This window comes from Orycteropus afer, unplaced genomic scaffold (assembly GCF_000298275.1).
Source record: "Orycteropus afer afer isolate SDZICR_OR568_19922 unplaced genomic scaffold, OryAfe1.0 scaffold00046, whole genome shotgun sequence".
NCBI classification, from domain to species: domain Eukaryota; kingdom Metazoa; phylum Chordata; class Mammalia; order Tubulidentata; family Orycteropodidae; genus Orycteropus; species Orycteropus afer.
In genome coordinates this window covers 12,540,574-12,553,848 of record NW_006921633.1, presented here as the reverse complement: position 1 = coordinate 12,553,848, position 13,275 = coordinate 12,540,574, and the positions used below count along the sequence as shown (strand labels likewise).

The 13,275-nt window shown below is 34.0% G+C and overlaps 1 protein-coding gene across 1 annotated transcript in view; it reads left to right on the top strand.

Annotated features, from left to right (window-relative positions):
* Window positions 1-13,275, top strand: part of USP34 (ubiquitin specific peptidase 34) — a 312,910-nt gene that overhangs the window by 140,006 nt on the left and 159,629 nt on the right. Inside the window, exons 19-22 of the mRNA XM_042780562.1 lie at window positions 3,484-3,573; window positions 6,237-6,332; window positions 7,547-7,629; window positions 12,306-12,460. Coding sequence (XP_042636496.1) covers window positions 3,484-3,573; window positions 6,237-6,332; window positions 7,547-7,629; window positions 12,306-12,460 — 424 coding nt within the window. The remainder of the gene's footprint in view (window positions 1-3,483; window positions 3,574-6,236; window positions 6,333-7,546; window positions 7,630-12,305; window positions 12,461-13,275) is intronic.

Below are 13,275 nucleotides of genomic sequence, written 5' to 3'. Positions count from 1 at the left end.
TGATGGGCTCAAGTATAGCAGGGATTGTGGGGCTGGTGCAGGATCGGGCAGTGTTTTGTTCTGCTGTGCATGGGGTCGCTATGAGTTGGAAACGACTCCACGGCACTTAACAACAACAACAACAACAAACATATTGTTTCATAAAGTATGTGTGTTTACATGTGTGCTTTGCTATTTGAAAACTTTCACTCAGGAAAATTAGGCAAATACAACTTTGAATGTAACAAGATCCCTTTACAGAGACTTTTTCTTTCTTTATTTATTTTTAAAACAATTTTATTGTGATCTGGTTGAAAGTTTACAGAGCAAATTCATTTTCTACATAGCACTTTATACACATTTTGTTTCATGACATTGACTGCAATTCCCACAATATAACAGCTCTCTTTCCACTTCCTCCAGGTAGTTACTTCTTTCCTATGCATTCCTACCCACTGCCCTAGCTCATTTTGCAAATACTGCCCTTTTGTTCTCCCATGATTGATCTTCTAAGGAGTGTATCTTGCTGATACAAAGGTTCACCCTATATACCTGTCTGTTGTTTGGCCAGAAGCCATGGGAGTGAGTTCACTTCCAGACCTGCAGCATCAGTTTTTGCAAAGGGACCAGATTTACTAGTCTGATTGAGCCTGGTGAGACCCCAGAGGCTAGGGCCATAGTCTTAGGGGCCTCACCAGGCTCTATGAGACCAGAAAACCTGATGTTTTTTATGATTTTGAGTTTTGTTCTACATTGTTCTCCTACTCTATCTAGGATCTCCTGCACTGATCCCTTTCTGAGTGGCTGACAGTGATAGCCAATCACCATCTAGTTCTTCTGGTCTCATGGTCATATAGGCTGAGGGTCACATGGTCTACTAGTCCCTTTGACTAATTGTTTCCATATGTCTTTGGTTTTCTTCATTCTTCTTTGCTTTGAATGAAGAGAGACTTATTGTTGGATCTAGATGGCTGCTTGCATTTTAAGACCCTAGTAGCCATTCACTAAAATAGGATTTAGAATGTTTTTGTGTAGCATGTTATGCCAATTGAGCCTGATGTTCCCTGCAACCATGATCCCAAGCCCACAAGTCCAACAACTCGATCCACCAGGTTGGTTGACTGTGCCTAAGAAGTTATCATAAGTGGGCTCCCTGTTAATTCTAGTTGTATGGACATTTGTACAGCATATACAAATATGTTGAAATATCGTTTGCCAACCTTATATATGGTTATAGGTATATTTCCTTTTGCCTCAACATACCTAGGCGTTCAGCCTGTCTAGCTATTTATTTACCGGTAGCTTAATGTTTGTTATCAACGATAATGCAGTATTTTATATGTAAAAGGGTTTATCTTCATTTTCTGTACCATTTGTATACCTCTCTGTGTCTTCCCCTTACACAGACTTTTATAAAGTTAGAAGCAGTCAAAATAATAGGGCAAAATTTGATAAGTCAACTTGTAGCTGGTATAGGAGATAATTCTACAACATAATTTGAATTGGAACATGTTGGTATATTAGATGTTGTAAAGTTTCCTGTAAGATTGAAATACAAATTAATATTATTGTCATCAACTAATAAATTATTTTCTCCATTCTATATGTATATTATGATATTCTGTCTAAAAGTAGTACTTGATAAAATTTTCCCTTTTAAATTTGTGAGTTTAAACAAAATGTTTTAGAATCACTTTTTATATGGATTTAGTAAAGAGTTCTTGAATATGTGCACGTAAAATGTGTCTTTTACGTTTTTTGATGGGTTTGTTTGAATGGAGTAAAAGTTGGGATTTTTCTGATAATCTTATAAAAACTCTTCAAAATGTTTAATCATGTAAGATATAATCATTTGTTGATACTTCAGCATTTGTATTATAAATTATTGAGAAAAATGTTCTCTTAGGGTAGCAGTGGAGAGAATATAGGTCCCATTTCTTCTGGTGAGATCAAGAGTTTTTGTATGTAAACTTTGTTATGCATTCCCGTTTTTAGTTCTTCTCTTTTACATGAACCATACCATTATCCACTGAACTGGACATTGGGCTTCCTGTTTTCTAATGTCAAACATCAAATGCTTGCTTCTGCACTACATTTTATAAAATTGAAACAGGTTGTTAATTGTAGAAAATTTGAAATAAAATAGAAATAGTGTAGACTCTTCAACACTATTGACTGCAAGAGAGTTCACCAGTTTAATGACGTTTTCAGAAAATGCAAAATTTTTACACTTGAGGCTTTCATGATTTCTTCAAAAAGGAAACAAGATGACATCTATTTTTACTCCTTGTTTCTCGGCATTTTCAAACAATTGCTAAAATAATGCAGTTAAATAACTTTGAGGTTTTATTTTGATTTATGATTTATCTCTTTCTTCTTTTATGATTTCTTTTGTGATTTTATGAGATAAAGACTTAGGGTCAAATATATATGACCCGAAGTCATATTTATTTCTAGTTTTTCTGTGTTGATTTTTAGGAAAAAAATTTACTAATCTCACTGAAATGTTGATAAAAGATTTTAGGTAACAATAGATAATTGCTTCTCCCTGACCACCCCCTCCCCCCGCCCCCCGCTAGTCTGTTTTTCCCCCAAACTATTACTGTGCAAATTGTTGGGAGGAAAAAAGGATAATTTACTTTTAAAAAAATTACTTAAGACATTCTGATACCAGGGATTTACTCTCTCCAATTCTTTACTAACTATATACTCCTTAAGTTTTACCAGTGTGGTATTGGTCTTCTAACATTCTAATAGCATGCCATTTCTTTTTTCATTTCACAGTACTTTATTCTGTCCTTATCTATTATAACTGTTAGTGTAGTCATTTATACCGTTGATCTTCCTCCTTAGTGAAAATCTTGCAAAGTTTTTGCTGGTTTGTTAGAGATGCAAATATATATGCAAAGTGTACCATTGAAAAGGAGATTATACTCATAGTGCTGGTTTGTGACCCACATTTTGAGCTGCAGTTATCTTATACAAGCCAGTAATCTATCACTTGTGAGATTGTTAGAAATGCAGAATCTGTAGCTCCACCTCAGTCATACTGAATCAGAGTTTGCATTGTGATAAATTCCTTGGGTGAATAAATACACCTTAAAGTTTCAGAAGTCTTGCTATAGGCTATTGTTCCCCATTTTCCTTGGGGAATTCTTATAAACACCCATGACTTGTTAAAGAATAATGAAAAAAAAAAAAATAACCTTTAATTGTCCTTCACTTGTTTGGTATCCAGACATTTATAGTGTATTTTACTTTCAAAATACGGGATTAGAATATAATATAATTTTTAATATTATATTTCTTGCCCTAAAGTACAAGATAAATTTCAATTTGAGAAAAAAAATTTTAAAAAATAATTTGTGTAAGGAAGATACATGTAAAGTCCAGTTAGTCCTTTTGCTGTTAAGAGTTTAAATACCTGAATTTAAAAGGTTAGAATCATTGAATGTAATTGAAATTAACATTTTATTTTACAAATATCTATTTTTGCTGTTTTAGATCAGTAGTAATTTCACTTCGTCTTCTTCCAAAACTGTTTGGTACTTTTCAGCAGTTTGGGAGCAGTTACGATACACATTGGATTACGATGTGAGTATACGAAATGACAGTATTTAAGAATTTTTCAAATTAAGGTGTTATCAGTTAAGGTTTTGAATAATTTATTGTTTACCAACCTTTACTCTACTCGAGGAAAATGTATGTTTCATGTGTTTTAAATGTTTCCTTCGATTTCTCAGAGTGCTATCTTGGCCCCTTTGTGTTACCATCAGTACAGTAGAGAATCTAACTTGTGTACTCTGTAGTTTGAAAAAAAATACTATAGTAATTAATGCTCTAATTGTAGGGAGATTTCTAGTGTATCTGGCCACAGCAAAGTATACTGAAAAAGAGCCACACTAAAACACACTCTAGTTTGCCTTGAATTTTTCCCATCATGAGAAATTAATTATAGACATGTTAGGGATAATCTTGAAGCCACTCTATTTGTCCTTTATCTTAAGAGAATTTATTATTAATAAATGATAAAGAGTTACCAGATTCTTTTGGTAAATTTTAGAGAAAGTTGGCTACCACAAACAATTTATCTATGAAAATTTGTTATTTGGTTTATTCTAAAGGTACTTTTGAACATTTTTTATTATTTAGTTGTGATTTGGGTGAAAGTTTACAGAGCAAATTCACTTTCCATACAGCAGTTCACATACACTCTGTCTTATGACATTGACTACAATTTACCACAATGCAACAGTTGCCCTCCCACTTCCTCCCAATAGTTACCTCTTCCCTGTGTCCCCCCTCCATGTACTCCTGCCCCCTGAGCTGTCTCCCTGTGCATACACAACCCTTCTATTCTCCTAAAAGTACTTTTGGATAGATAGCGAAGACTTCTGTGTTTTAGGGAGAATTAGACCTGTTGTTGTATGAGAAGAGTGGTTTTTTTACCTGCTTCCTCCTTAAATCTCAGATTAGGTGGTAAGAGCACTTGTTTGCCTTCAAAATGACACCATTTAAAAAATTCTTGGATGTCTGCACTATAGTTCCATATAGGATGAAATTATACTTCTGAGTCATACCATTTGCTGTGTTTATTTCCTTATTAATAAACAGGTATGTTTAACCTGAATCTCTATGGATTTTTTAGGAACATCTTAGAAAGTCTCTTTCTTTGGTTAAGAATACAATATGAATCTAGTGACAGTTACATTTGTGAGTACAAAGGAAGTCCTTGAGATGCTAAAAAGAGTGAGAAAAAGCATTTAGTATCCCTTAAATAGAAGAATAAGAGCTCTGGTAGCATAGTGCCTAAAGCACTTGACTGCTAACTAGAAAGCTGGCGGTTCAAACCCACCAGTCACTCCTCGGAAGGAAGGTTGGGCAATCTACTTCCGTAGTGATACTGCCTCGTAAACCCAAGGAGGGGTCGCTATGAGTCAGGTCTGACTCAATGGCACGTAACAACAACAACAAATAGAAGAATAGTATAAGTTTTCTTTCATTGGCTGTACCCATAATTTTTTAATGGCTGAATTACAAAATTTAATGATGTAAGAGGATTTATTTAGAGCTACCTTATACAAATTGGTTTCATATTATAGCCAGCTGAGACAATCCATATTAAGGAATAACAAAGGGTAATACTCTTAATGGAAGTGAAAATTTCTGAATAGATACTTAATCTAGTACTTGAACTTAAGTATATTGAGTCTTTTTTAGCTTGTGCCTTAAGTGAAATATAAATATGAGCAATTAAAGGCAATTCATAGGATTTTCATTAGAACATGTGACAGGTATCCTAAATCTCTTAGATTATTTCAAAGAACTCTGAATTTTTGTGTTAATTAAAAAAAATTCACATTTATTGTTAATCTGTCGTGTGCTTGGTACAGCACTCAACCTTTGATACATATTAACCTTAAAGTACTTTTGTGGCCCAATTTTTAAATCCTCTCAAATCTTGATGTTACCAGCAGACAATTTGGTTTAGATTACTTACCCAAAACCATGTAGCCAAGTATATTGTAGCTAGTTTCAAACCGAATCTTTACTACTTAGCCTTTTTCTTTCTACCACTTGACCTTGGTTGAGTGATTGGCCAGGCAGCAGTAATTTATTTTGAAAAAAGAACTATAGCAAAGACATGATGTAAATGACATTAAAATGTTGGAAATTTTAATACTTCTACGTCTGTACATTTTAGCAGATTTATTGCTAACAAATACAGTGTGAATAGATGCTAATCATGGATGTTACAGACCCTAGATTCTTTGAACTTGATTGATATATTTTTTTAATTTGTTTAAAAACTGTTATTTTTAAAAAAGTAAATTATTGACAGAAAACCAAAATTCATACAGTAAATTTGTATACCTTCTATATGCCAGACACTGCTGAGTTCTGCTAAATTACAACCAAGGCACATAGTCACTACTTTTGGTGTATATTATATTTAGTATTAATACATATTAATCATTTATAATAAATAATTGGCACTCTACTGGGTGTTTTAACTCCTTCATAGACACTGGGTATTTTGAGATAAAAAGCAAAATCCATAAAAATTGAGGCGCTTTGCTTTATACTTTTTTATCATTTACATATAAGTAGAACTTGTAAAGTTTTGATAGTTTTAAAGTTCTGCATTTGGGAATTTTGTCTGTATGTGTGTGTGTGAGTATATGTATGTCCCAGCATAGCCTTAATCACTTAACTCTGTCTCCTTAAAAGATTACTTTTTCTTTTATTTGGGCCAGGTGGGCAGAAAAAGAACTGAACATGATGAAGCTTTTCTTTGATAATTTGGTATATTACATTCAAGCTGTAAGAGAAGGAAGACAAAAACATGCACTGTAAGTACCTCTTTCTTAGGCTGACTATGTTAAAAGTGTAGATCGTCTTTGCTTTGAAAGATATCTTTCCAGTGTTCCTACTCACTTTCTTTCACGTAGTAAACAAATTGAACATTATTTTAGTTGTAAAATTTTTAAGAGAAAGAAAGGCTGATGAATTTTTTTCTAAGTTGAAAGATTTTACAATTTTTATGTAAATACAGGTTAGATAGAATTTGGGAATGGGTAACCATCACTCTTGAATTCTGTTCTAAGTTAACTGTTTTTGAGGATCAAAAGTAAATATTATTTCAGAAGTAACCGTTTTCCTACACCGATATGTATTAAGGCATTGATAATAAAATTTGTAAATACTTGGCTTCCAAATAAATGTTTTTAACATATAGTTGATTTAAACATTTTCCTTTAGTATTACTGGATACTAGTATTAGAAAGTTTAAATGTGGGGAAGATTTAAAAACTGATGATATTAAGTGGTTAGTATTTTCTCATTAAAAGTATTCTCTGCATATATTCAAGTGACTTAGGGTAAGAATTGGTGGAAACTTATTAATAGTGGTATAGCTGAACGTAAAGCTTCTCATAGGCAGGTAGATGCAAATAAGGAGAACAATGTGAAATCACCTACTAACAAACCTCCACGTCAAGTGTAATACTAACCATTGCATTTTGCACAGATGAATTATATTTGAAGTAACATTCAAAAATACCAATTTCGTATTAGCTGTGTTCTTTATGAACTAAATTCATAGAAATGATACCTTATTAGTGTTTTCTTGCTTACATAATATAGTATTACCACTATAGGGACAGTGATATAAAACATTTGATGTTGAGATAGAAATGTAGTTTTTTTTATGTTAACAGTTTAGTTTACGTATATACTACATAATTTTAAAATGGTATATCTTTCTCCCTACTGTTTATGTTCTTATGTACTTTGTCATCTAATTTGAAAATAATTTTTGTTCTAGATTGCAAGTTTTTATAATATAAGTCTTTATAATGAAATAACATAAATCCCAAACATACCATTGGCTTTATGAACAATTTTTCATGTAATAAAAATTACATATTATTAAAATATTTAATAATTAAGATTATTAAAATGTAATTTTACTTTGTGTAAGTTACGTTTAAGGCCTTAAATCTTTAAAAATAATTAAGAAATAGAATCTTTCTGTTAATTATTTTAATGATGTTTAACAATACAGGTACAGCCATAGTGCTGAAGTTCAAGTCCGACTTCAGTTCTTGACTTGTGTGTTTTCAACTCTGGGATCACCTGATCATTTCAGTAAGTTTTGTTCTTTTTCTTTCTTAAATCAGTATGTTTCTAAATCTGTATTGACTCTTTTGGAAGAGTGCTGTCAAGTGTACTTGTGCTTTAGATTTCTTATGTGATTAAATTATTCTCAGTATATTTATAAATTGCATCAAAATCTAGACAGTTTAGTAAAACATTCCAAATGCCTATTTACATTTTAAATAAATTCTTACATGTGCTTGTTTTTTAAAGATCTTTTGTAATACATGAGATCTCTGAAAATCTCTTAGAATTTTCTTATAAGTCTTATGATTATAAATGAAATATTGTCTCTCTTTCATAGCATCATTTTTCTTAAGCCTGAATTACTGTATATTCATGTAGTATTGTATGGCTATATGAGCATGATGCAGACATAATTCTTCTTGCTTCAGTCTCTGAAAATGCCATTTTCTCAATGAATAAAGGACTCATTTTAGAAGGAAACTATTCAGAATAGGAAGACCTATCAATTTAGGGTCAGTGCATTTTTTAATCATCTCTGGTTATTTTATCTTGCTGTCATTTTGGTTAGAGCTAATCTTTTCCAAAATTATTTGGCTTCAGAGTTAATAGAGACACTATTAAGGTTGATCTCAAATACAGTTTCATTAGCCTTTTTGTTTGTTTGTTTATCTTTAAAGGAGTGATTGGTCTGGTATGTTTTAAGTCTAGATTGTCAATTCTACAAGATTGATGTCACAGGAGAGGTAGAAGCTTGATATCTATTGGCCAAAATTACTTTTTTGTTTCTAGGCTGTTCTTATCATCTTTCATTTTCCATACTCTTTATTTATTTTCCTTGTGTGTCCATGTCTAACAGATTCCATTTGTTAGAAGAACATTCTCTTTCTTTAGCTTTGAATAATATCCTCAAAGTGGTGAGTGTCTTGCTAGCCAAGAGATGTCATCATGTCTCTTTCAAGTCAGTATCTATGCTCAGGATACGTCATATGTTCATCTTACAATTTAAGCCTGTAATTTAATTTCTTCTTCAAGTTCATACTGTTTATAACAAATGCTACTTGCATTGTCATACTTAAGGATTTCTAAAGTAAACCACCAGTATTTTATAAGATACTTCTGTTCTATGTTATTAAGTCATTTACTATACCCATTATGGGGAGCTCTCGTAGCATAGTGCCTAAGGCACTTGACTGCTAACCAGGAGGCTGGCGGTTCAAACCCACCAGCCACTCCTCGGAAGGAAGGTTGGGCAATCCTACTTCCGTGGTGATAACTGCCTCGGAAACCCAAGGAGGGGTTGCTAGGAGTCGGGGCTGACTCTATGGCAAATAACAACAACATACCCATTATGACTGATAACAGACAATAAATACATAATATAAAATAGAACTGATTTCATACAGAGAGAAGTCAAACCAAATAATACCAGCATAAATAATTTCACATGACCATTAAATTTCATGTTTGATTATTCTGCATAGTGTAGCCTGTCTGTATTTTGATTTACAACATCTGTCCAGATAGAATCATTTCTTCTGCATCACAGCTGTAGTTCTCTTATTGGCATACTTCCTGTGAGCTATAATACGGTCTTTTCAAAGTTACATGTAATTGCATCTGATATGTTAGTACTAATTTCCAATATAATAACATCTGATTGTTTAAAAACTCAAAGCAATGACAAAAGCTTATAATTTGCCTACTGAATATTGATTGATGATTCAGCCAGCTGTGAATATACTTCGGTTTTATGGTATATTACTGCTCGGTGATGCTGAGGTGATTCTGATTCATAGTGACTCTATAGGACAGAGAAGAACTGCCCCATAGGATTTTTGTTTTTTAAAAAAATTTTGTTGTGATTTGGTTGGATTTTACAAAGCAGATTTATTTTACATTCAACAGTTCTTAAACACATTTTTATTTTGTGATACTAGTTACATTCCAGGAGCTCTGGTAGCATAGTGCCTAAGGCACTTGACTGCTCACCAGAAGGCTGGCAGTTCAAACCCACCAGCCACTCCTCCGAAGGAAGGTTGGGCAATCCTACTTCCATAGTGATACTGCCTCGGAAACCCAAGGAGGGGTCGCTATGAGTTGGGGCCAACTCGACGGCAAAACAACAACAACAACAACAACAGTTACATTCCCTGGAGTGTAATATCTCATGCCCCGCATCCTCCCTGTGGTTACTTTTTTCCTTTATCCTCCTTCTTATGCATTCATGCCTCCCTACATTTCTCCTGTGCAAATGCTGCCCTTCTGATCCCCCATGGTTAATTATTTTAAGTAATATATCACCCTGGTGCAGGTCAGCATATAGGCCTATCTGTTGTTTGGCTGGAAGACACTAGAGTAAGTTCAGTTCCAGGCCCTGAAGGGTGACTTGGGCCATAGTCTCAGGTGTTTTACCAGTCTATGTCAGACCAGTAAGCCCTGTCTTTTTTATGATTTTGAGTTTTGTTCCAGATTCTTTTCCCACTGTATACATGATCTCCAATTTTGATCCCTTTCTGAGTAGTTGGCATTGATAGCTGGGTACTGCCTAGTTCTTCTGGTCTCATGGTCATATAGGTTGAGGCTCTTGAGGTCCATTAGTCCTTTGGACTGTTTCCATGCATCTTTGATTTTTTTTCACTCTTCTTTGCTCTAGACTAGGAGAGACTTACTTAGATGACCACTCACAAACTTTTAGGACCTCAGTTGCTACTCACCAAAGTAAGATGTAGAACATTATTTTTGTGTACCATGTTGTACCAATTGAGCTTTATGTCCCTTGTGACTATGGTCCCCAGCCCTCAGACCCAGCAACCTGCTCCCTCTGGGTGCTTATTTGTGGCTAAGAAGTTGTCTTAACTTCTGTCCTGTAAACTTTAAACTGCGTGTTGACATTTTTATAGCATGTACAAATATTTATATAGGAATATCATCTACTACACTTATATATGGTTGTGGGTATATTCCCATTTGCCTGTCCATACCTGCCTACCTATGTATCCACCTGTAGACTAGTGTTTGCTTTTACTGATGATGTAGTATTGTCTCTGCAATAGTATTTGCCTTTATTGTCTGTACCTCTTGTTCACCTTCCTTATCCTTACTGATACTGTGCCAGTCACATGGTTTGATAGATTGCTTTTCCCTTCACCCATATCAAATTTGTCTCTTAATGATCATCTGTTCCCTCCCTCCCCTCCCATCCCTTCATTGGTAACCAACAAAGAAAATTTCCTTACCTTTGTAAATCTTTCCTTGCCTTTTTGCAATAATGTACTTACACAATATTTGTCTTTCTGTGATTGATGTATTTCACTCAATATAATGTCCTCCAAGTATATCCATGTTATGAGGTAGTTTGCAGATTCTTCACTATTCTTTAATGTTGGTTAAAGTATTTCATTGTGTGAATGTAACATAGTTTGGTTATCCATTCATCTGTTGGTAGGCACTCAGGTTGTTTTCATCTCCTTGCTATTGTAAAGAGGGCTTAGGTGAAAACACCTTAGAGGTTTTATCTCATTTCATTGACTCCAGCTAATTGTATCCTCTGATGTGTTGATGTTTGTCCCTTCTGGATAGTTGGTTCCCCTTGGGTTTGTTCACCATAAGGACCCTGTTTTCATGGTTTACAAAAATAGAGCTTATTGGCACTTAAATACCTACCTCCTATGCATAAGGGAGCTCTGGTGGTGTAGTGCCTAAGGCATTTGATTGCTAACCAGAAGGCTGGGGTTCAAAGTTCAAACCCACCAGCCACTCCTCAGAAGGAAGACTAGGCAATCTACTTCCATAGAGATACTGCCTCAGAAATTCAAGGAGGGGTCGCTATGAGTTGGGAATGACTCAACAGCAGTGAGTTTGGTGGTTTTTCTTTGGTTTCTATGTGTAACGAGGAGCTCTGGTAGCATAGTGCCTAAGGCACTTGACTGCTAACCAGAGGACTGGTGGCTCAAACCCACCAGCCACTCCTCGGAAAGAAGATGGGGCAATCTACTTCCATAGTTATACTGCCTTGGAAACCCAAGGAGGGGTCGCTGTGCGTTGGGTCCGACTCAATGGCGTATAACAACAACAACAATGTATAGTGAATGAGTTTTTTAAAACATGGTATCCTCTCTGTTGTTAATTCTCAAACCTTAAAACGGACTTCTCAACTTTTGTGATTACTTCTCCGCAATCATGTTTTTTTGACACAGTCATGTACTCATTCTTTAGGGCTAATGATTTTCCAGAACAAATGGCACTTTTAAGAGATGTGCTTTAAATAATTTACTTATGAGTTATATTTAACTACTTTTTTAAAAGCATTAATTCTGTGGAATTTCTTAGAAAATATTTTTTATCAAATAGTTTTTCTCTAATTCTTGCTGTAGTGGTGCTTTAATAGATTAATTAGGACCAAAACAATGTATTTACCACAATTCAGAATTTTTCAAACAGAAAGGCATAAAGAGAATTGAGTTCTTGGTGGTAGTACGTATTTTATAGAAATAAGCTACATACATGCATATACATGTCGTCGTTGTTGTTACGTGTCGTTGAGTCAGACCTGACTCATAGCGACCCCTCCTTGGGTTTCCAAGGCAGTATCACTGCGGAAGTAGATTGCCCAACCTTCCTTCGAGTGCATCACCTAAAAGAAGATGTGTAATTACTTTTTATATCATTTATAAAATGTAAAATTTGTGGTTTTTATCTAGGGTTAAGTTTAGAGCAAGTTGACATTTTATGGCATTGTTTAGTCGAAGATTCTGAATGTTATGATGATGCACTCCATTGGTTTTTAAATCAAGTTCGAAGTAAAGATCAACATGCAATGGGAATGGAAACCTACAAACATCTTTTCCTTGAGAAGGTAATTTTATTTCTGTATATTTTTATTGTTTATATTGTTTTCATATACCCTTTTTGTCTATTGAAATATGAAGTCTAAACTATTTATTTTTTATTTTTTTATATAATTTTTTTAAAAAGAAGACAATATACCATTTTTAGTAATCCTTTTACAACCTCTTTCACTTAGATTTTGCTATAATCTTGTTCCTGACAATGTTTATATCTAAATAGGTATTTATTTTTTATTTACAAAGAATGTTTTATTTCTTAGTTCAAGTACCTCAATTCATAGTAATTAGAATAATTCTTCAGGCTAACACTAATTAGAAATGTGTAGGTTTTTGAGAGTTTGTTTTCTAAATCAGTTAATTACATTGTGGTCCAATTACCATCTTGAGAAGCAGAGATTGAGAGTTGTATTCTTTGGCTCCTTCCTCAGTTTAAATGACTGATTTCAGCCAGTCTTCTGGATAGATACCAGCCAATCTCTAGATTTGTAGATCCCTGGGAGGGCATTTTAGGAAACATTGTCATGATAGGAAATATGTCCTCCTATCTAGTTTTTGTTCTCCTTTACCACATACCACAGGTGATTCAGATGATAACTTTCCTAAATGAATTGAATCCATGATCCTAGTTTTCTTCTTGATAATTTGTATGTGTATTCTCATTTAAATTTTGTGAAGCTAACAATAATAAAGCAGTAGCCTTTTTATTATAGTTACTGCTTCGTTTTGAAATTATAAATTAATCTCCTTGTGGAATCGATTCTATATAAGTGAATTTTGGGAGCTCTGGTAGCGTAATGCCTAAGGTGCTTGACTGCTAACCAGA